General features: G+C 43.9%; 1 protein-coding gene across 1 annotated transcript in view; it reads left to right on the top strand.

The window, feature by feature from the left end:
* The window catches only part of CFAP61 (cilia and flagella associated protein 61), a 212,286-nt gene that overhangs the window by 99,215 nt on the left and 88,636 nt on the right, over positions 1-24,435 (top strand). Inside the window, exon 18 of the mRNA XM_084850737.1 lies at positions 21,764-21,891. Within this exon, the coding sequence (XP_084706863.1) occupies positions 21,764-21,891 (128 nt within the window). The remainder of the gene's footprint in view (positions 1-21,763; positions 21,892-24,435) is intronic.

Below are 24,435 nucleotides of genomic sequence, written 5' to 3'. Positions count from 1 at the left end.
TGAGCTGATGGCTGATCATAAATTTCCTCAGTGTAAATGTCAGTGGGTTTTGTGTGTTACTGCCATTACATCTTGTTTGGAAGCCTGAGCATTACTCAATTATGAGGAGGCACCAGATGGCATCATTAACAAGAATGCTCTGAATGTTTACCGCTTATGTGCATGTGTGAAATTAAAAGTAAGGTGACCTATCTTCACTTTGAAAGCATGATGTCAGTAGCATACAGGTGTTAATGTTGTTTGTTGAAAACTGGCCTGCAAAGCTGGTTTTCTCTTCTTTAATCTTTAACACAAAGTTGTACAGGTTGATATCCTGCTGAGTGTGAGAGCTGTTTGGAAAGGGAAAATAAATATTATTCCTCAAATACTACTACTCAGCATTACCCTGGGAACATTACTACAACCAACCTCAAATTTCCCCTTGAACTCATTGTTGCTATTCCGTCATGCTGTGATGATAATTTTCAGTATAAAATCTGAATGATGTGGGGCATACCAAGACTTAGGGATGTCAGAGAATTCCACACGAATTTTAAATGGGATTGAATTCTGACACATCCGGTCCACGGAATCCTCCTCGGAATGGGGTGGCCTGGTCGACCCAGACCAGAGCTCACGTGGACCCTTTTATTTTTGTCTGCCCAATGGCAGATTTTACAAAAATAATAACGAAAGGAGATCCGTAAATCGGAAATGGAAGAAGAATGCAAATGGCTTTACCCTTTTTATGATAGGCATTTTCCCTGTGACCCGAGACTTTCTTTCGCTGGGGCTGAGACACGAAGTCCACGGAAATCCTCCATCTTTTCTGTTTATTGTCTGTGGAGGTGAGGTAAGGTCAGGTCCGGTGTCAGGAGCACCCTAGCTGCCTCTTACAGTCCCCTCCAATAGCCAGCTCAAGACACAGATGAAAAGGATTCTTTCCAAGGCTTTATTCCATTTACAACTTAATGACTCTTTCAGATGCTAATCACCAACGACTAAGCAAGGAACTGCACTGGGGTAGTTAGCAGAGTAGCCTAAGCTCCAGGTAAGGTCCCCATTTGAAGGAGGAGGGCAGGAGGACTCTGAGCTTATGGGCTTTGGAGAGGTCCTCCCTCTTACCCTTGGGTCCTCGGGACGCAACCGTTGTTTTAGCACCAAGTGAGCAGAGTGCCTCCTCTCGGCGCCCTCCATCTGGCGCCGCTCCCTGCATCTGCGCTGAGCATCCAGCAAGGCTCCATCCCCCGCTCTCTCGCTGCCAGGGTCACTATCTCAGGAATGCAGGCAGGAGGAATCTCTCCCTGCCGCTGTGCCTGTGAGAGATGAGCGAGCTCCTCTCCCATGGGTTGTTGCTCGTCCTCAGAATCAGAACTGCTCTGGGGCTCTATGGGCTCAGTTTCCACCCTGACATCTGGTGAGGTGAGGTCTGGTGAGGTGAGGTCAGGTGAGGTGAGGTCCAGTGAGTTCAGGTGAGGTCAGGTGACCAGAATTGACGTGGGGAATCCCCGCGAAGGGCTTTACCCTTTTTACGAAAATAAATAGGCATTTTCCGTATGACCTGAGGCTTATGGAGACCGATGGCGGGCGTGCGAAAAGGATTTTTCGGCGGTACTTACGGAATTATTTACATTAGTTCGGGGAGCTGGAAAAAAAATGGGGGAATTTGGGGCATGCGGACGGCGGAACGGGGCAGCCCTCGGCTCTGCAGAATCCTCGCGGGGTGGAGTCACTCCGCAAGGATTCCAGGGGGAGGAACGGATCACCTCCCCCGCCCGCGGATTCCCCACTGGAACAGACGGTGGGGAATCCGTACATCCCTACCAAGACTGAATGTTAAAAATTGTTTTAAGTCAGTTCTGGTTGATCAAAAGTGCCTTTGCATTTTTAATGTTTTTGTTGTTATTTGTGCATGGACAAAATAGATACTGTCACCGTGGACCCTTATTTAGCCCTGTGTTTCAGTCCTTCTTTAAAAGAATGGGAGAGTACCTGTGTTAGGGAACCTATAGGCCTGGAGGAGCTATAAGGTATCGTAATGGAACTAGAGCCTGGTCTTGACAAGTCAGGCAGCCTGCTGGGTCTTGACACATTAAGTCCCAGCAAGTGCTTTCTGGGCCCCAGGTGTGAGCATTTCTCAGACTGCAGCAGGAGTTTTTCCTGGGTTAGACTCAGAACAGAAGCTCTTCCAAAATGAAATGTTTATCAAATGGAAATGCCTGACATTAGGAGGTAATATCAAGGGCTCAGCGCATCAAAGTGTTAGATTCCATTTACGTATGTAAGAATATTGGCCTGCTTGGGGCGGTATCCAATGCTGCTCGAGTGCCAGCAGGACCTACCACCAGCACAATGGAAAGCTAGTGCTTCTTAAAGCAACCAGAAACAAGCCAAAACACTCATTTCTGGAATGGAACAGGTCAGCGGAATGTATGGAAGGGAGCACCACTGACTTGTCCCATTCTGGAAACTAGCATTTTGGCTTGTTTCCAGGGTTGCTCCCTGTTGCTCCAGAGGTGGGACCCGCTGGCACAAGACAAAAGAAGATCCCAGCAGCCTCTCCCATCATTGTTGGAACTCTACACCTGCTGTCCACTACCCCTTCCTCCTTGGGGGGGGGGGACGGGGTAGCATTGGAGGAGGACATGGTGGTTGCAAGGAGAATTGAGGCAGGGACCTTCTTGATAAGGTGTGCTCTCCTTGATTCTGCTCACAGAAATGCATCAGGGATGCTCACATAGTAAATGTCAGAATGATTCTGAGCATGTGGAGATAGCAGCTCAGACTCAGAATGGGAACAGCCAGAACTGGGGGAGGTTTCCTCCCTAGTGAGCTCAGATATGGATAGGCGTTCTTCTCAGGAACTTGGCTCACAGATGGCTTGACCTGAAGGCCACCCCTTTCCTCATCCGTGAGAACCCAGGTCTCAGAGGAGGAGGGGAAGGGGTGTGATCTGAAGGATGCTAGAGTCCGGCGCAGAGCGAAGAGGGAAAAGTTAGAGGCGGAGCTCAGACGTTCCACCCGGCTGGCTATGCATGGTAGCCTATGTAGGAGGGCACAACTGTAAGGGAGGGGCATCCCCCCCCTAAGTTATTTGGGCCAGCAAGTTCTTGTTCAAACTGCCAGCAACATCTCTGATTCCCATTTGGCTCCTCTATTGATATTTGTAATTGTGTGGAGTAGCTGTTTTCCTTTGTAGCCTGAGAGTCTCCGAGGATTTGCATTTGTAAAGAACCTGGTAGCTAACTAATAAAGTAGTGAGCCTGAAGCCTGGTGCCTTGGAGTGTGTGGTTGTGAACGGAGAGGACCAAGGGAATTGACAGTAAAGCACCCCTGCTTCAAATGCAGTAAAGCACCCCTGCTTCAAATGCAGTAAAGCACCCCTGCTTCAAATGCTTGCTCAGATCTCAGTGCTCTGGTCACCTTTATTAAACATTTCTGCTGAATACAAGGAACATATGGTTCTACTGTAGTAGTTTCTGTTGTGGCTAAAACCTGTACAGACTAGTTGTGATGCCTCCTTAGCTGCCATTCGCTTAGCTGCTCTGATATCAAAAGGGTTGAGTAATAGGTGACTAGGGTTTGAGGAGGCAGCGAGTTGAGAAGATACTGGATGAATGGAAAGAAGGGTAGAGGGAGCCTTAGAGTAGGCCTGTAGGTAAAGAGGTATGGAGGATGCACTAAAGGAAAGAGGAAACAGAGGGACTAGGAAAGGAGGTGTACAAGAGATCAAGGGGCCAAGAAAAGAGGAAACAGATATAGGAAGAGTCTCCTTTTGGAAAGGAAGGCAGCTCAAAACTTCTAGAAATAAACAAATGAATCAGAGCAGCAAATGTGTTAGGAGTCTGAGGTACATGGGGTAGATGGGAGCAGCGCAGAGGAATTAAGGTAAATGAGAGGAAGGAGGTTATGAAATGAAGAACGGGAACAGTCAGTCAAAACACAGATGGGTTACTAGAGCAGTGACTGATGAAGAGCTAGTACAGCAAGGAGTACTGAGGAAAGTTTTATATGTAGATCAGCAATTAATCTGTCTGAGGTACAATACGCTGCTCCCGAGTATGACAACCCAGAGGGAGCTGTGAAGGGAAGTGACTCAGTTGTGTGGTTTCCATGGTTACAGCATAGCTTGCTTTTCAGCAGACTGACCTCCTGCTGCCATCTTGAAGCCAACTGGCCTGAAACAACACAGACTTGGAAAGGCTTGATGCCATGTTCTGTCACCTAGCAGGCTTCAACTCCTGTTAGTTTATTGGATGTGCCAAAGCTACTGTCTTGAAGAAGCCATGTACTGTATATAATAGCACATCAGGGGCAGGTTGGAATAACCACTACTAGTATATTCAGTGTCCATTCTTTTACTCCCACTGACTTGCAGCCATGCAACTGTGGTGGCCATCATGTACCAGTACCACAACATCACCAACAAAAGGGAAAGGCACTGAATGCCAAGCAAAAACAAGAGAGAAAAAATTCTCAAAGTGCCTGAAGCATTTATTCTCCCAACGTGTTTCAGAAATACAATTCCTTATTCATCTATCTCTGAGAGTCAAACCCACTGAAATCCACTGCCTGGCTAATAAACCAAACTCGCACATTTTATTACATGTCTCTGACACATGTCTGTACAAAAGGAGTATTACAGATTTGGGGTTCCCTCCCCCTTTGGCATTTCTGCTTATTAGAAGTACACCCTATTTTATTTATTTACCTACCTACCTACCTACCTACCTACTTACTACTTTTAAGGGAGAATGGTAGGTGCCCTGAACAGTATTTGGCAGGAACCAATAGGCAAATTCAGAGATTTAGAATGGATATTATTGAATTCGAATTATCAAGTGATTTGATCATTGGTATGTCAGTTCTACATTTTTAAACCAAAAGTATAGATTGGTATTTAAATAATTAATAAATGAATATCTGTTTAAAATTTGATAGCAGTACATGTACACCAGTCTTTGATTTGACTCCATACCTGCACGGACAGCAGTTTTCATGATTACAGAGGGAATTCTATGAAGCACAAATGAATATTTGAAAGGAGAATAGATAGCATGAAACACACAAGATCTGACCTGAGTAAACCTTACAATAATTAAGGCCACCTGTAACGTACATCTTCCCCCTCTTATATTCATATTCCTGCAGCTTGCCTCATTTCTTTTTAAAAATTACCATTTGGGCTACATATGCCTACCATGTGGACGCCACAGAAAACTCTTAACCCTACTAGAGTTATTTCTTGATTTTTATTCTTATTAATACTGTTGTTACCCATTCTGGGATTTTATTTATGAAGGGTGGGATATAAATAGAACTAACTAAATCATGGATTTAGCCCCTTCATGGATCACTGCCTTGTTGTGGCGAAGGGGCTTGCGTAACTCAGTGAAGCCATAAGCTATGCTGTGCAGGGCCACCCAAGACGGACAGGTCATGGCAGAGAATTCTGACAAAATGTGGTCCACTGGAGAAGGAAATGGCAACCCACTCCAGTATTCTTGCCAAGAAAACCCCATGGAACATATCACAAGGCTAAAAGAGATGACGCCGGAAGATGAGCCCCTCAGGTCGGAAGGTGTCCAGTATACTACTGGGGAAGAGCAGAGGGTATTTCCAAGTAGCGCCAGAAAGAGTGAAGCGGCTGGGCCAAAGCTGAAAGGACACTCAGCTGTGGATGTGTCTGTGGTGAAAAGAAAGTCCGATGCTGTAAAGAACAATATTGTTTAGGAACCTGGAATGTCAGATCAGTGACTCAAGGTAAGCTGGAGGTGGTCAAACATGAGATGGCAAGATTGAACATCGACATCTTGGGAATCAGCGAACTAAAATGGACAAGCATGGGAGAATGTAATTCAGGTGACCATCATATCTACTACTGTGGGCAAGAATCCCTTAGAAGGAATGGAGTAGCACTCATAGTCAGCAAAAGGGTGGGAAAAGCAGTACTGGGGTACAATCTCAAAAACGATAGAATGATCTCAGTACGAATCCAAGGCAAACCATTCAACAACACAGTAATTCAAGTCTATGCCCCAACCACTGATGCCGAAGAAGCTGAGGTGGATCGGTTCTATGAAGACCTACAACACCTTCTAGAACTAACACCAAAAAAAGATGTCCTCTTCATCATAGGGGATTGGAATGCTAAAGGAGGAAGTCAAGAAATCACCGGGATAACAGGCAAGCATGACCTTGGTGTACAAAATGAAGGAGGACAAAAGCTAATAGAGTTTTGCCAAGAGAACACGCTGATCATAGCAAACACTCTTTTCCAACAGCACAAGAGGCGACTCTACACATGGACATCACCAGATGGTCGATATCGAAATCAGATGGATTATGTCCTTTGCAGCCAAAGATGGAGAAGCTCTATACAGTCAGTAAAAACAAGACCTGGAGCTGACTGTGGCTCAGATCATGAGCTGCTTCTTGTTGCAAAATTTCGACTTAAATTGAAGAACGTAGGGAAAACCACTAAACCGTTCAGGTATGACCTAAATCATATCCCTTATGAATAAACAGTGGAGGTGAGGAATAGATTTCAGGGATTAGACCTGATAGACAGAGTGCCTGAGGAACTATGGACAGAGGTCCGTAACGTTGTTCAGGAGGCAGCAACTCAATCCATCCCAAAGAAAAAGACATGCAAGAAAGCCAAGTGGCTGTCTGATGAGGCTTTACAAGTAGCTGAGGAAAGAAGGGAAGCGAAAAGCAAGGGAGAAAGGGGAAGATATATCCAACTGAATGCAGAGTTCCAGAGAATAGCAAGGAGAGACAAGAAGGCCTTCTTAAATGAACAATGCAAAGAAATCGAGGAAAACAATAGAATGGGAAAGACTAGAGATCTCTTCAAGAAAATCGGAGAACTCAAGAAAACGTTTTGTGCAAAGACGGGCATGATAAAGGACAAAGAAGGCAGGGACCTAACAGAAGCAGATGAGATTAAGAAGAGGTGGCAAGAATACATAGAAGAACTATACAGGCAAGATCTGAATGTCCCTGATAGCCATGATAGTGTGGTCACTGAACATGACCCGGACATCCTCGAGAGTGAAGTCAAGTGGGCCTTAGGAAGCATTACTAACAACAAAGCTAGCAGAGATGACAGTATTCCAGCTGAGCTATTTAAAATCCTAAAAGATGATGCTGTTAAAGTGCTGCACTCAATATGCCAACAAATTTGGAACACTCAACAGTGGCCACAAGACTGGAAAAGGTCAGTTTACATTTCAATTCCAAAAAAGGTCAATGCCAAAGAGTGTTCAAACTACCGTACAATTGTGCTCATTTCACATGCCAGCAAGGTGATGCTCAAAATCCTACAAGCTAGGCTTCAGCAGTATGGAAACCGAGAACTACCGGAAGTACAAGCTGGGTTTCGAAGAGGCAGAGGAACTAGAGATCAAATCACCAACGTTCGCTGGATCATGAAGAAAGCAGGAGAATTCCAGAATATTTCTGCTTCATTGACTACGCTAAAGCCTTTGATTGTGTGGCTCACAACAAATTGTGGAAATTCTGAAAGAGTTGGGGGTACCAGACCACCTTACCTGTCTCCTGAGAAACCTGTACGAGGGTCAAGAAGCAACAGTAAGAACCAGACATGGAACAACCAATTGGTTCAAAATTGGGAAAGGAGTACGACAAGGCTGTATATTGTCACCCTGCTTATTTAACTTATATGCAGAGTACATCATGAGAAACGCTGGGTTGGATGAATCACAGGTTGGAATTAAGATTGCCGGGAGAATTATCAACAACCTCAGATACGCAGACGATACCACCCTAATGGCAGAAAGCGAAGAAGATCTAAAGAGCCTCTTGTTGAGGGTGAAAGAGGAGAGTGCAAAAGCTGGTTTGAAACTCAACATTAAAAAAACGAAGATCATGGCATCTGGCCCCATCTCTTCCTGGCATATGGAAGGGGAAGAAATGGAAGCAGTGACATATTTTATTTTCTTGGGCTCCAAGATCACCACAGACAGTGACTGTAGCCATGAAATTAAAAGACGTTTGCTCCTTGGGAGGAAAGCTATGGCAAACCTAGACAGCATAGGAAGAAGCAGAGACATCACCTTGCTGACAAAGGTCCGTCTAATCAAAGCTAAGGTTTTCCCAGTAGTAACGTATGGCTGTGAGAGCTGGACTATAAGGAAGGCTGAGCACCGAAGAATTGATGCTTTCGAACTGTGGTGCTGGAGAAGACTCTTACGAGTCCCCTGGACTGCAAGGAGGTCAAATCAGTCCATCCTAAAGGAAATCAACCCTGAGTGCTCATTGGAAGGACAGATACTGAAGCTGAAGCTGAAATATTTTGGCCACCTAATGCAAAGAGAAAACTCTCTGGAAAAGACCCTGATGCTGGGAAAGACTGGAGGCAAAAGGAGAAGGGGATGGCAGAGGATGAGATGGCTAGATAGCATCACTGATGCAATGAATGTGGACTTGAGCCCACTCCAGGAGAGAGCGCAGGACAGGAAGGCCTGGCGTGCTATGGTCCATGGGGTCACGAAGAGTCAGACATGACTGAACGACTGAACAACAATCCCATGAGATGGCCTGCCCTGGCTCCACAGCATTGGTTGTCACTGGTGGTATGTGTTGCATGAGAACTCATAAACCTTACGGCTGGGAGTGGGAGAACTCTCCACCAGGGATGCCATTTTCAGCTGCTTCTGCATGGTGGATATAATGCTAGCACAGCTGTCTAACACTTCTGCCTCTTCTCACTTTGCATGTATAGTTTCTTTTTCATTGAGCAATGGTCCCATTGTTTCCTTGGGTCACAATCCTCCTGTGCAAGCCCCATTGAGATGAAGTGCTGTGCTGTTGTCCTTCTCCCCTTAAATTCAATAAGACCTTTGCAGGAGCAAGTCTCACCCTGAGTCTGGAACTTCTAGCACAGAAAAGGAAAGGTGGCTGTCTGGGTACCTTTCTGGTCCTTTCTTGGAAAAACAAAGCTCAACAGTTAATATGGATCTGATATATAAGAAAAATGGAACACATAATATTCCTTGTGGCTCTTTTAAATATTGCTAGTCATGCTAGAGAAAGGAAGACTGGAGTTATTGGCTGTACTGACATGTGAAATATATGTCCTTGAATTTGTGAAATGATGTACATCTTCCCTTAAGTACTCTGTAAGCATTTTAAGCAGCGGTGAAGTGAATTATTATTTTAAATAAATGGAATTGACAGGTCATATGCAAAAGCAATCCCTTGCATTTCACACCAGAAATGTCCCCAGCCATTGTCAGCAACTGCAGCAGAAGTAACAGCGAGGCACTCTGCCCTCCCAGGTGGAAGCAATGTGACAGGTGGCCACAGTAGGAATGGCTCATCTCAACACAAGGCCCAGTTGCAGTAACTGAAGATAATAAATCTTGTTCTGTTGCATATTAGTTAATGATTACTTTTTATTCAATAATGAGAGAAAATAAACAAGATGAGGTTTATTGTTCACCAACCAGTTGTTATGTCTGATGACATATTTGGGGAACATATGTAGACATTTGTCATTATTTTGTAAGAGAGAGAAGCATTGTAGATCTACTTTTTTAACTCCCCAGGGCCTATTATTGTGCTATTGGAAAAGTAATTTCTGTGGCATGAGAGCTGTTGGTTCTGAGCGATTGTAGGGTGAATGAAAGGATTTAGACCCTGCTCATATGATACCTTTGTATTATTTTATACAGGAAGCAATTGGTAAACATAATAACTATTTTCCATCAAATTATACAATAATACATGGGGAATTGCAAGAAAATATTGCAGTGTATACTCAGAGTCTCCAGTTCTAGGTTCCAGTCAGCCCGAAAAAGGAGCATTGTAGTGTTGTTCAGGGCTCAAGAGTCAGGGAGAAAGTGTCAAGAAAAGGAACATCTTCTAAGTCCTGAGACCTTCCTCCACTGTGCTATATAGTGCTAAAGTGCTCATGAATGCTTTATTGCTTGTAGGGGAGGATCTGTACAGTGAGAACATCAAAAGGCATCATTTTTCCTTTCCCCTTTCCTAAAACTTCCCCATATAGGGAGATGTTTTTAACTTCAGGGGCTGCGTCTCCCCAATCCAGAATACTAATATGCTGTTCAGGGCTCAAACAGGCCAATTCCATCCTCCTCTCCATTCCCCCACCCCCAGTAGACACCCTTACTAGATGGTTTAGGTCTGAGGGCTTTATTGCTATATAATAGGGGAGAGGACTTTCTAGAAATGAAAACTCTGCCATTTCCTTTTCCCACTCCTAAAATTTCCCTGGATAGTGCAGGGAGGAAGTTCTTTAACCTTAGGGCATGCAGCTCACTCATTCTCCCCAGTTCTGAGGCAAATACTAAGTTCTGACACTTGGTTTCTGTAATGTGCGGAAGCTCAGAATCCATATATCTGCAGAAACGCAAGTACAGCTTCAGATTTGAGGAACTTGCTTTCTCTGCATGTGTGTCCATGTGTGTATTTTCCTGATAGAACATGCCATTTAGCCTGCAAACCTAAATATTACTGGTACTTATTTCTCAGTAAACATGCATGGGTAGCATGTGCTCTTTGCGGGAAATTAACTTTTTTCAGAAAAAAAATACTTAAGGGAATATCTCCTATCTCCCATAGGATAGCTAATACCTTGGAAGACAGAAACAAAATTCAAAGTGATCTTGATAGACTGGAGCACTGGGCTGAAAACAACAGAATGAAATTTAATAGGGATAAATGCCAAGTTCTGCACCTAGGAAAAAGAAACCAAATGCACAGTTACAAGATGGGGGATACGTGGCTCAACCACACTACAAGCAAGAAGGATCTTGGAATTGCTGTAGATCACAAGCTGAATATGAGCCAACAATGTGATGTGGCTGCAAAAAAGGCAAATGCTCTTTTAGGCTGCATTAATAGAATCATAGCTTCCAAATCCCAGGAAGCACACTAGTTCCCCTCTCCTCAGCACTGGTTAGGCCTCATCTGGAGTACTGTGTCCAGTTCTGGGCACCACACTTTAAGAAGGATGCAGACAAGCTGGAGAGGGTTCAGAGGAGGGCAACAGAGATGATCAGGGGACTGGAAACAAAGCCCTATGAAGCGAGACTGAAAGAACTGGGCATGTTTAGCCTTGAGAAGAGAAGACTGAGGGGAGATATGATAGCACTCTTCAAGTACTTGAAAGGTTGTCACAGAGAGGAAGGCCAGGATCTCTTCTTGATCATCCCAGAATGCAGGACACGGAATAATGGGCTCAAGTTACAGGAAGCCAGATTCCGGCTGAACATCAGGAAAAACCTCCTGACTGTTAGAGCAATACGACAATGGAACCAATTACTTAGGGAGGTGGTGGGCTGTCCCACACTGGAGGCATTCAAGATGAGGCTGGACAGCCATCTGTCAGGGATGCTCTGACTCGGAATCCTGCATTGAGCAGGGGGTTGGACTCGACGGTCTTATAGGCCCCTTCCAACCCTACTATTCTATGATCCTGTCACCCCCTTTCATGTCTTCATACAGGTGTCTTTCAGACATATTCACAGCCACGTGAGAGCTACTTTTCTGTGAGCAACACAGATGTGTTTGGGGAATGCATGTGTATGAGGCAACCAAGTGGTTATTTCCCTAATTCTCTGCGCTTGTTTTATTTATTTATTTATTTATTACATTTATATCCCGCCATTTTTCCTTCGGTAAGAAACCCAAGGCGGCGTACATAATCTTCCTCCTCTCCATTTTATCCTCACAACAACAACCCAGCGAGGTAGGTTGGGCTGAGAGTCTGTGACTGGCCCAAAGTCACCCAGTGATCTTCCATGGCCGAGTGGGGACTAGAACCCGGATCTCCCAGCTCCTAGTCCAACACTCTAGCCACTACACCACACTGCCTCTTGTAGTTGTGTGAATGCTAGACATAGGCTAGTGATGTCAAATTGCTATTTTGCAATATAGCTATATATATATATATATATATATATATATAACAATATAGCATCTATCTATCTATCTATCTATCTATCTATCTATATCAATATAGCGCATATATATATATATATATATATATATGACATAGCAATATATTGCTATGTCATCACTATGGCCAGTGATGACAATTTGCTATTGCCCAGCCTAATGTCTTTTGTAGCATTTCCACTTAAGCTGCAATTGTTTATACATTTGTTGTTTAACTACTTGGATTATGTTTCCCCAGTCTTCTTCCTGGTGATATCAATATTTGTAGAGATTTTTTACTTTACCTCTTTTCTTGCATGTACCCCCCCCACACACACACACACCTCCTCCAGGATACCTACTATGAGCTGTTAGAGGCTTGAGCAGGCAAATTTCCCTTGCTCACACCCTCCATTTTTCCCCCTCATTGTACACCTTCAATATGCTGTGGTTCATCTGCTCTCAACTTATTGAAGGTCCCAGAAACTTATTGTTAGGCTTATTTTAAGGTTTCAAGAAATGTTAATTTACAAAAAACTCATATACCTCTGCATACTTTAGGAGTCCCCTGAGTCTGTAGAACTCATGACTTTATTTTTGGATGGCCCTGTTTTGCTTCCAAACTGATAGAGACTTGACTATCCAAGTTTGGTATTGGAGGGAATGATGATACATTTTGAAAATACCTACATTCTTTACTATAAAATTATAGTGATCTACCCCATTTAGTTCCCCTTCTTGGATCACTGCCTTGTTGTGGCGAAGGGGCCTGCGTAACTTAGTGAAGCCATAAGCTATGCCATGCAGGGCCACCCAAGACGGACAGGTCATGTCAGAGAGCTCTGACAAAATGTTGTCCACTGGAGAAGGAAATGGCAACCCACTCCAGTATTCTTGCCAAGAAAACCCCATGGAACATATCACAAGGCTAAAAGAGATGATGCCGGAAGATGAGCCCCTCAGGTCGGAAGGTGTCCAATATACTACTGGAGAAGAGCAGTGGGTATTTCCAAGTAGCGCCAGAAAGAGTGAAGCGGCTGGGCCAAAGCTGAAAGGACACTCAGCTGTGGATGTGTCTGTGGTGAAAAGAAAGTCCGATGCTGTAAAGAACAATATTGTTTAGGAACCTAGAATGTCAGATCAATGACTCAAGGTAAGCTGGAGGTGGTCAAACATGAGATGGCAAGATTGAACATCGACATCTTGGGAATCAGCGAACTAAAATGGACAGGCATGGGCGAATTTAATTCAGGTGACCATCATATCTACTACTGTGGGCAGGAATCCCTTAGAAGGAATGGAGTAGCACTCATAGTCAACAAAAGGGTGGGAAAAGCAGTACTGGGGTACAATCTTAAAAACGATAGAATGATCTCAGTACGAATCCAAGGCAAACCATTCAACATCACAGTAATTCAAGTCTATGCCCCAACCACTGAGGCCGAAGAAGCTGAGGTTGATCGGTTCTATGAAGACCTACAACACCTTCTAGAACTAAGACCAAAAAAAGATGTCCTCTTCATCATAGGGGATTGGAATGCTAAAGTAGGAAGTCAAGATATCACCGAGATAACAGGCAGGCATGGCCTTGGTGTACAAAATGAAGCAGGACAAAAGCTAATAGAGTTTTGCCAAGAGAACACGCTGATCATAGCAAACACTCTTTTCCAACAGCACAAGAGATTACTCTACACATGGACATCACCAGATGGTCAATATCGAAATCAGATGGATTATGTCCTTTGCAGCCAAAGATGGAGAAGCTCTATACAGTCAGTAAAAACAAGACCTGGAGCTGACTGTGGCTCAGATTATGAGCTGCTTCTTGTTGCAAAATTTTGGCTTAAATTGAAGAATGTAGGGAAAACCACTAAACCGTTCAGGTATGACCTAAATCATATCCCTTATGAATATACAGTGGAGGTGAGGAATAGATTTCAGGGATTAGACCTGATAGACAGAGTGCCTGAGGAACTATGGACGGAGGTCCGTAACGTTGTTCAGGAGGCAGCAACTCAATCCATCCCAAAGAAAAAGACATGCAAGAAAGCCAAGTGGCTGTCTGATGAGGCTTTACAAGTAGCTGAGGAAAGAAGGGAAGCGAAAAGCAAGGGAGAAAGGGGAAGATATATCCAACTGAATGCAGAGTTCCAGAGAATAGCAAGGAGAGACAAGAAGGACTTCTTAAATGAACAATGCAAAGAAATCGAGGAAAACAACAGAATGGGAAAGACTAGAGATCTCTTCAAGAAAATTGGAGATTTCAAGGGAACATTTTGTGCAAAGACGGGCATGATAAAGGACAAAGAAGGCAGGGACCTAACAGAAGCAGATGAGATGAGGTGGCAAGAATACACAGAAGAACTATACAGGAAAGATCTTAATGTCCCTGATAGCCATGATAGTGCGGTCACTGAACTTGAGCCGGACATCCTCGAGAGTGAAGTCAAGTGGGCCTTAGGAAGCATTAGTAACAACAAAGCTAGCGGAGATGACAGTATTCCAGCTGAGCTATTTAAAATCCTAAAAGATGATGCTGTTAAAGTGCTGCACTCAATATGCCAACAAATCTGGAACACTCAACGGCCACAAGACTGGAAAAGGTCAGTTTACATTCCAATTCCAAAGAAGGGCAACGCCAAAGAGTGTTCAAACTACCGCACAATTGCACTCATTTCACATGCCAGCAAGGTGATGCTCAAAATCCTACAAGCTAGGCTTCAGCAGTATGTGAACCAAGAACTACCGGAAGTACAAGCTGGGTTTCGAAGAGGCAGAGGAACTAGAGATCAAATCACCAACCTTCACTGGATCATGGAGAAAGCAAGAGAATTCCAGAATAACGTCTATTTCTGCTTCATTGACTACGCTAAAGCCTTTGATTGTGTGGATCACAACAAACTGTGGCAAATTCTTAAAGTGATGGGAGTACCAGACCACCTTACCTGTCTCCTGAGAAACCTGTACGAGGGTCAAGAAGCAACAGTAAGAACCAGACATGGAACAACCGATTGGTTCAAAATTGGGAAAGGAGTATGACAAGGCTGCATATTGTCACCCTGCTTATTTAATTTATATGCAGAGTACATCATGAGAAATGCTGGGTTGGATGAATCACAGGTCGGAATTAAGATTGCTGGGAGAATTATCAACAACCTCCGATATGCAGACGATACCACCCTAATGGCAGAAAGCGAAGAGGCTCTAAAGAGCCTCTTGTTGAGGGTGAAAGAGGAGAGTGCAAAAGCTGGTTTGAAACTCAACATTAAAAAAACGAAGATCATGGCATCTGGCCCCATCACTTCCTGGCATATAGAAGGGGAAGATATGGAAGCAGTGACATATTTTACTTTCTTGGGCTCCAAGATCACCGCAGACGGTGACTGCAGCCATGAAATTTAAAGACGCTTGCTCCTTGGGAGGAAAGCTATGGCAAACCTAGACAGCATAGTAAGAAGCAGAGACATCACCTTGCCGACAAAGGTCCGTCTAATCAAAGCTAAGGTTTTCCCAGTAGTAATGTATGGCTGTGACAGCTGGTCTATAAGGAAGGCTGAGCGCCAAAGAATTGATGCTTTTGAACTGTGGTGCTGGAGAAGACTCTTACGAGTGCCCTGGACTGCAAGGAGGTCAAATCAGTCCATCCTAAAGGAAATCAACCCTGAGTGCTCACTGGAAGGACAGATACTGAAGCTGAATCGCAAATATTTTGGCCACCTAATGCGAAGAGAAAACTCTCTGGAAAGGACCCTGATGCTGGGAAAGACTGGAGGCAAAAGGAGAAGGGGACGACAGAGGATAAGATGGCTAGATAGGATCACCGATGCAATGAATATGAACTTGAGCACACTCTGGGAGAGAGCGCAGGACAGGAAGGCCTGGCATGCTATGGTCCATGGGGTCACGAAGATTAGGATACAACTGAACGACTGAACAACAACAACCCCACTTAGTTAAAAACGGTCAGCATGTCTCCCCTTTTTCTCCCAACCCCACTAACATGACCAGCTCAGCTCATTTTATTGTTTTAAACTGTTTTATTATACACCTTGTACATCACCCAGAGTGGCTGGGTGACTGGCCAGATGGGCGATCAATAAATTTAATAAATAAAATAAAATAAAATGGCAATTGCATTTACTAGCCAGTACATGGTCATGTTAGTCATATCACTATCAAAGGCTGATTATGATCCGCATACATGAAATATATTAATTCCTACATGGAAGGGCCTTCCGTGTAGAAGTTTTGTGTCAGCTGAAGTGGTCCACAATTATAACCTCTGAACTGTTGGCACATATTCTACATAATCAATTTGATGAGGATGGGACCTCCATAAGTAGGCTGACCATATTTCCTTGAGACAAAAACGGGATATATTGGGATGACAAAAACGGGACAGGGTTATGTAATGTCCCACTAGAGAGTTCCACTGTAATAAAAAAAATAGCTAACAGCCTGTGGAACCGAAATATAAGTCTGAAAAGTCCGAATCAAACTGAATGTTGGGCAGAAAGAATCTCTATGGGTGGAATGATAGTAGAAATAACAGTAAGACTCACCCTCCTGGCTCCCACATGCTGAATGGGGCTTAGCGACTGCCTCTTGAATTCCCTGCCACTGCAGACAAGCAAGGGGGCAGCATCTGATCGTCGCCAGCTCAAGAAGCCTGGCCCTGGCTGGACAAAGGAAATGGGACTTCCTCTTTCGTCACACTAGTAGTTTTACTGCACGCATTGATTAGCATAGAGCCTTATGATAAACGCGTTCAGTCTTTTACAAAAAATTAAAAATGGGACAAAATTGACATTTTTATTAAAATGACGGGACGGTCGGGAAATATGAAAAAAACGGTACTGTTCCGTTTAAAACGGTGCGTATGGTCAGCCTGTCCTGCTTACCTGCCTCTTCCAGAAACGAACATTTTGGGGTTTGGGGTTTGCCCCCGGAAGTGCTACATCGCTGTTCCACAAGCAGTAGGGGCCACTTGCAGACCAGAAGCAGTGGGGCTGGCCACGCACGGACCAGAAGCGGCAGGGCTGGCCACTCACACAATGGCAGTGCTGGATTCTGCCCATATTTCCCAAGGTTCCCAAGGAGGAAGGACTAACTGTGAAACCACTGTGTCTGCAGTGTAGATATGTCTGAAAGACAGACCTACAGAAATATCTGAAAGAGGGAGGGAAACTGGGTCACATATTGTAGTTTGGGGATAAAGGTGTGTTATACATCTAAAAAGGTTGAAAACAATAGGGACAGAATCTGCAAAAACAAGAGTGTCACAGTGATGTAGTATAATAGTCAGTTAACTGACTAATAGTCAGTTAGGGGTTGGGTATGTAGCTATCTAAAATGTACCGTTTAATTTAATGAATGTTGTAAGCCTCCTCAAATTCTCAGGTATAAAATTTTGTAATTAATTAAACTGATTTAGAAGGGGCAGGGTCTAACACTTTAATTTCTGGCCCAAATATGATATACTCATGAGGGAACATTGGGAAGGTTTTTATATCTTTTTTGGCTACTGCATGCGCCTTTTCAACTTGGTGTCTTCTACCAGTATGGTGGAAATGGCAATTTATGTTCTTTGAAGTAATTTCCATCTGCAGTATTTAACACTGTTGGAGAAAGGTCCAGTGGGAAGCTTTGCACAAGCTCCATTGAAGTGAATGGGATCAATGCTGTTACATCACTCCTGTTCCTTTCAGTAATGCTTATACAGGAGAATTTCCTGCTAGATGTCCCTAAGATAGTGTTAAGATTTTATCCTAGTTAGTTTCTGTAAATTACTGGAGAATAATGCACTTTATAATACAGATATGGAACGCTAGGTAAACAGTGATCAAATATTGTCATAGAACATTTTCTGTATTTTTAGGGACACCACTTAATTGAGACTAATCTTAACTGACATTGGCCACTGGATGTCATGATTGCACTGCAAAATATGATCAGAGAAAGAACATAAATCTGGAGGTTAGGAAAAATAAATAAAGGAAGGAGAATTCTTAAGCAGAACACATCTAAATTGTTATTATGTCTATCTGCTGGAATATATTTCCTCTATTTGGATTCTGTACGGCAAGAAAATTTTAATGACTCCAGTGAAGTGAGTCAGCAGCTTAATCTTGTCCACAGAATCAATTCTGTTCTCCTGAAAACCTAGGGCAACTCCACACACTAACACTGTTGTGGGCAACAGCAGTGTTATACCAATGTTTCTCACATCAACTATGTAAAGTATGGACATCACACACATGCATGCATGCATGCATCTATTAATAGAATGGGTGTTTAGATGCATGTACACCAGTGTGATATCTACACCTTATGTACTAGCTGCAAGGAAACAAACATCAGTGTAACATTGGTGTTTCCCACAGCAACAGTAATGTATGAAGATTCTCTTACAGTGCTATCCTATACATGTCTACAATCTGGGTGCCGCAACAGAAAAGGCCTTACCTCACATCCAGATCAATTGTATCTCCAAAGGAGGTGGGATGATGTTGAAAGTAATGGGTAGGCAAGACTGCATGGAAGGAGGAAGTGGTCCTTCAAGTATCCTGGTCCCTCACCATTTAGGGCTTTATAAACTCTTTAAATTGCATGCAGAAATGAACGCCAGTGCAGATGAAATAAGATGGAGGGATATGCTCTGAAAAGCAAACTCCTGAAATCACTCTGGCTGCTGCATTTTCTAGCAGCTGAAGTGTCCAAATGCTTTTTAAAGCAGTTTTATGTAGAGTGTGTTAATCTGGATGTGGCCAAGGCATGTGTGATAGTGGAATTCTCCGCCATGCCTAGGGAAAAGAAAGCATGTGAAAAAGGGAGTCGTCGTGATCCTACGTTTAAAATGGAAGCAGAAAGTCCTGTTTAAAATGCAGGATTTTAAGCTGGTGTAGAGATGCCCCTGGTCTTGCAGGAAGACAGAAAACACATCCAGAACTGGAGATATTCCTATTCCCAGTTCAGCTCTCCTGACCAACAGCACCTCTGTATTGTCTGGATTAAGCCTCAGTTTACTAGCCAACATGCAATCCATAATTGTGCCCAGGCAATGAGTCAGAACCTCTAATGCTTCCTTGGCTTTAAGCTGGAAAGGAAAAATGAGCTGAATATTATTAATATATTGAAGATACCCAACTGTAAATCTCCAGATTTCATCCAGTGGTTTACTGTAGATGTTAAATAGCATTGGGGACAAAATTGAACATTAGAGACCCCATAGGAAAGTGGCCAAGGGGTCAAGCAGCAATTTCCCAGAACCACTTTCTGGGATCTTCCTATTAGATAAAACCAAAGCCACCCATGCCAGACACACCAAAAGGATACCGTAGTTAACCACAGGGCTCAAGGCTGCCTGGAAATCAAGTTTTCTGACTGGGAAGCCTACCTAGTTATAGTGGTAGCTTCTCCGTGCTAAGGAACATGTTCAGAAGGAACTTAATTCTTTATTTTTTACTTAGGATGTTTCCAGGGCTAAATGAAAATACCCATAAATGTATTAGGCTAGGAAACAACAGTTTGCCATCATTGGTACTGTAAAGCCTATGTCTGACACACATGGCTGGCCCTAAATATTTTGTTGCCTGAATGGTGCCCCCATCCTGCAAAGGGCCAACACTTTAAAAAGTCTTGCTGCACCATTCAGTGACCAATACTTGCCTTCATTCCCCGCCCTACTGCCATGAAACCATCTGAAATATGGTGCTTCACCCTACCACATGGCAAGAGCAGCCTTGTCCTCCATAGCACTGACTCACTGGTTTCACTAATTATTTCTATTCTGCTTTTAGAAATAAAGGAACTATTTTAAAAAATTGCTTAGTCACCATCCATGGTCATATGCAATAGAGCAGGGGTGGAGAATCTGCAGCCCTTAGCCTAGTTTCATGTGGATGGCAAGAAGGGGAAAAGCAGAAGGAAGGGAGTGATAGAATGAGAGAAAAGGGGTGGCTCTGCCCACTGCCAGCATACAGCCCCCAACAGATAACCTCTTAGGAAACGTAGCCCTGCACAGAAAAAAAAGGTTCTCCACCCCTGCCATAAGAGTGCAACATGTCCCGTTCCTTCACATACAGTCAGGGCCAGAAATATTGGAACAAGGATAACTGTTTTGGCAGTTGGCCTCTGTACACCACCACATTGAAGTTGAAAGGAAACACACCCAGATGGGAGCGAAGTCAGGACTTTCAGCTGTAATTCAAGGAGATTGACAAAAGTGGGGCACTAACCATTCAGGAAGGACAGCCAGTGGCATGCACACACACCCATCGTTGGTGGCTCATAAGTAATGGAATGAATGGCTGACAAGCAGCTGCACGGCCAGGTGTGGCCTGTTTCCTGGGTACCCCATGACCAATCAAGCAGATGAAAGGCCTGGAGGTGGTTCTGAGTGTTACATTTGCATTTGGTAGCTGTTCACTGCAACTCCCAACATGAGGCCCAAAGAGGTGTCCATGCGAGTGAAGGAGGCCATCATTAGGTTGAGGAAACAAACCCATCAGGGAGATAGCGAAAACAGTGGGAGTGGCCAACACAACAGTTTGGAACATCCTGAAAATGAAGGAATTAACTGGCAAATTCAGCAACAGCAAAAAGCCTGGAAGACCATGGAAGACAACTAAAGTGGATGACCGCAGAATGCTGCTTATGGTGAAGAGGAACCCTTTCACAACATCTAGTCAGGTCAAGAATGCTCTTGAGGAGGTAGGCATGTCATTGTCAACATCTACAGTCAAGAGACAGCTGTATGAATGTAAATACAGAGGCTTCACAACAAGATGCAAACCACTGGTAACGCTCAAGAACAGACAGGCCAGATTAGCCTTTGCCAGCAAACATCTAAAAAAGCCTGCCCAGTTCTGGAATAAGATTCTTTGGACTGATGAAACCAAGATTAACTTGTACCAGAATGGTGGGAAGAGAAAAGTATGGAGAAGGAAAGGAACAGTTCATGTTCCAAAGCACACCACATCATCTGTCAAACATAGTGGAGGCAGTGTTATGGCATGGGCATGCATGGCTGCCAGTGGAACCGGGTCACTGGTGTTTATTGATGACTTGACCGCTGATCAAAGCAGCAGGATGAATTCTGAAGTGTATAGGGTTATACTTTCTGCTCAGATTCAGCCGAATGCTGCCAAACTGGTAGGACGCCGCTTCATATTGCAGATGGATAATGACCCAAAACATACAGCAAAAGCTACCCATGAGTTTCTCCAGGCAAAGAAGTGGGATGTTCTTCTATGGCCAAGTCAGTCACCTGATCTCAACCCAATAGAGCATGCTTTTCACTTCCTGAAGACAAGATTGAAGGCAGAAAGACCCACAAACAAGCAGCAGCTGAAGGCAGCCACAGTAAAGGCCTGGCAAAGCATCTCAAGGGAGGGAACTCAGCATTTGGTCATGTCCATGGGTTCCAGACTTCAGGCAGTCATTGAGAGCAAAGGATTTTCATCCAGGTATTAAAGGCGATCCTTCAGTTTGAAATGATGTTGGTTTGTTCCATTACTTATGAGCCACCAATGATGGGGGCGGGTGTATGCCACTGGCTGTCCTTCCTGAATGGTTAGTGCCCCACTTTTGTTGAACCCCTTGAATTACAGCTGAAAGTCCTGACTTCGCTCCCATCTGGGTGTTTTCTTTCAACTTTAATGTGGTGGTGTACAGAGGCCAACTGCCAAAACAGTTATCCTTGTTCCAATATTTCTGGCCCTGACTGTATTGGAGATCTGGGTGTGGCTCAGACCACTTTTCCTTTGTGTTGGCATTTGTAATGCTTTTAGAAATCTGTTAAAGAGCTCTCAGCATTTTGATTTGACTGCTATTTTCTTTTTAATTCCTCTTACAGTTAAAGTACGCACTAAACCACTTTAATCGGAAGTTGTCCCTGGAGCCTAAGGTGTCAGTTAATGCTAGAATAGTTGTAGTTGGGGCATCAAATGTTGGAATCTCCTTCCTGGAAACACTGATTTTTTGGTAAGTTTTTAAATTGCGTGTGACTTGTTATAATGAAGGAAATTGACTAATGTTTCTCTTCTTTATTCTACAGTGTTTCTTCACTTGTCTAATTATCATATGCTGCCCTAACCCAAACCTTTGTGGACACACTGCTGTGTACACAGAGTCCTATCCCCTTCCCACCTGCCGCCACTTATTAACTCCTTAAAGGGGCCCAGTCTGGGCTGCAACAACAAGGCAGCATGGTGGTATCTCCATAGCTACAGCCCTCAGAATCCAAGGATGGCAACGCAACCTCCTCTGGACACAGGGGGACTGGTGCCTAGGGCCTTCCTGGAGAACTAGGTCCTAAGGAACCTCATGACACCCTTCTGTAACCGAGCTCTCCCCCAGATCTATTAACTCAGGAGCCTCATCCTCTGAGGATGAGGGTTTGGGGCCCTGGGCCGTGACACATAATTTGGCACACATTCCCTTCTCCTTTGATACATGATACACTTTATTTAAAGTCCTCTAGCAGGAGCTCTATGTGCAGTTGTAGCTTGGGATTCAGGCCGGGTTTTGGCATGGAAACAGCCTTGGTTGCCCTGTATGATGACCTATGTCGGGAGAGACAGGGGGAGTGTGACCTTGTTGATTCTCCTTGATCTCTTGGCGGCTTTCAATACCATCAATCATGGTATCCTTCTGGGATGATTGTCTGAGCTGGGAGTGGGAGGCACTGCATTGCAGTGGTTTTGCTCCTACTTGGAGGGTCGGTTCCAGAAGGGGAATATTGCTCAGCCCCGTGGATTCTCCAGTATGGTGTTCCACAGGGGTCAGTTCTGTCACCCATGCTATTTAACATCTACGTGAAACAGTTGAGTGCGGTCATCCGGAGTTTTGGGGCGTGTTGTCATCAGTACGCAGCTCTATTTCTCCTTTTCATCTTCTTCAGATGAGGCAGTGGGTGTGCTAAATTGGTGCCTGGCTGCGACAATGGACTGGATGAGGGCTAATAAACTGAAACTCAATCCAGACAAGACTGAGATGCTGTTGGTGGGTGGTTCTTCTGACCAGATGGAGGGTGCTAAACCTGTTCTGGATAGGGTTGCACTCCCCCTGAAGGAGCAGTTCATAGCTTGGGGGTTCTCCTTGAGCCATCTTTGTCACTTGAAACTCAGGTGGCCTCAGTGGCACAGAGTACCTTCTACCAACTTTGGTTGGTGGCCCAGCTACGCCCCTATCTGGACAGGGATGACCTGGCTTCAGTTGTCTATGCTCTGGTAATCTCCAAGTTAGGACATTGCAATGCACTTTACGTGGGACTGCCTTTGAAGATGGTTCAGAAGCTGCAGGTTGTGCAAAATGTGGCGGCCAGATTGATAACGGGGACCAGAAGGTCCGAACATGTAAGACCGACTCTGGCCCACTTGCACAGGCTGCCTGTATGTTTCTGAGCCCGATTCAAGGTGCTGGTTTTAACCTATAAAGCTTTACATGGCTTGGGACCACAATACATGACGGAGCGCCTCTCCCGACACGAACCTACCCATATACTATGCTCAACATCTAAGGCCCTCCTCCGGCTACCTGCACTGAGGGAAGCTCGGAAGATGGCAACAAGGGAGAGGGCCTTTTCAGTGGTGGCCCCCAAATTATGGAATGATCTCCCCAACGAGGCCTACCTGATGCCAACATTGTTATCTTTTCAATGCCAGGGTAAGACCTTTCTCTTCTCCCAGGCATTTGACAGCATATTATAAGTTTTAATCGATCCTGGAATGTCTTATGGTTATGGTTGTTTGCCATTGAGATTGTTTGTTTGAAGTTGTTTTAGATACATGTTTCTTTTGTGTATATTGTCTGTTCATGTTTTTTTTAATGTAAAAGGTTTTTAATCTCTGTATATTGTATTTTTAGTATTTTTAATCTTTGTAAACTGCCCAGAGAGCTTCAGCTATTGGGCGGTATAGAAATGTTTAATAATAATAATAATAATAATACATGAACAATCCTGAGCCCCTGGACCAGGATGAAAAATCAGACAGATTTTTTTTTAAAGATCATTCTTGAAACTACAGCCTGCTGCCAAAGATAGCTTTCCATGTGTGAAGATTTTCAAGTGTATTTTTGCTAAAGGTCACTATAAAGCTACTAAAAACACCAAACAGTATTAAAATACCAAACAAGAGCTGTCCAATTATGAATAAAATCAGAGCAAAAGCTGCTTCTAAAAATATATCAGGGAAGGAAAAGCTAAGCTTTGTATATCCTCTATATATTTGTGGATTAAGCAGTACAAAACCATTCATGAAGGTCAGGAGCTAGGGGTATTTTTGCATTATTATATAGTTTGTGTTTCTTTTAATGTCTTGCCAATACTTAACTATGTTATATAGCCTTATTACATGAGGCTGTACTTATAGTCAGGATCATGTGTGTGTGTATATATATATATATATATATATATACACACACACACACACACATATATATATATATACACACACACACACATATATATACACATATACGTATATATATATATATACACATACATCACCGATGCAATGAATATGA

The sequence above is a fragment of the Heloderma suspectum genome, chromosome 4 (assembly GCF_057233095.1).
Source record: "Heloderma suspectum isolate Gila_16-S chromosome 4, 16-S_ref, whole genome shotgun sequence".
Lineage (NCBI taxonomy): Eukaryota > Metazoa > Chordata > Lepidosauria > Squamata > Helodermatidae > Heloderma > Heloderma suspectum.
Note: the sequence above shows the minus strand (reverse complement) of the source record. Positions and strands in the feature narration are given on the sequence as shown.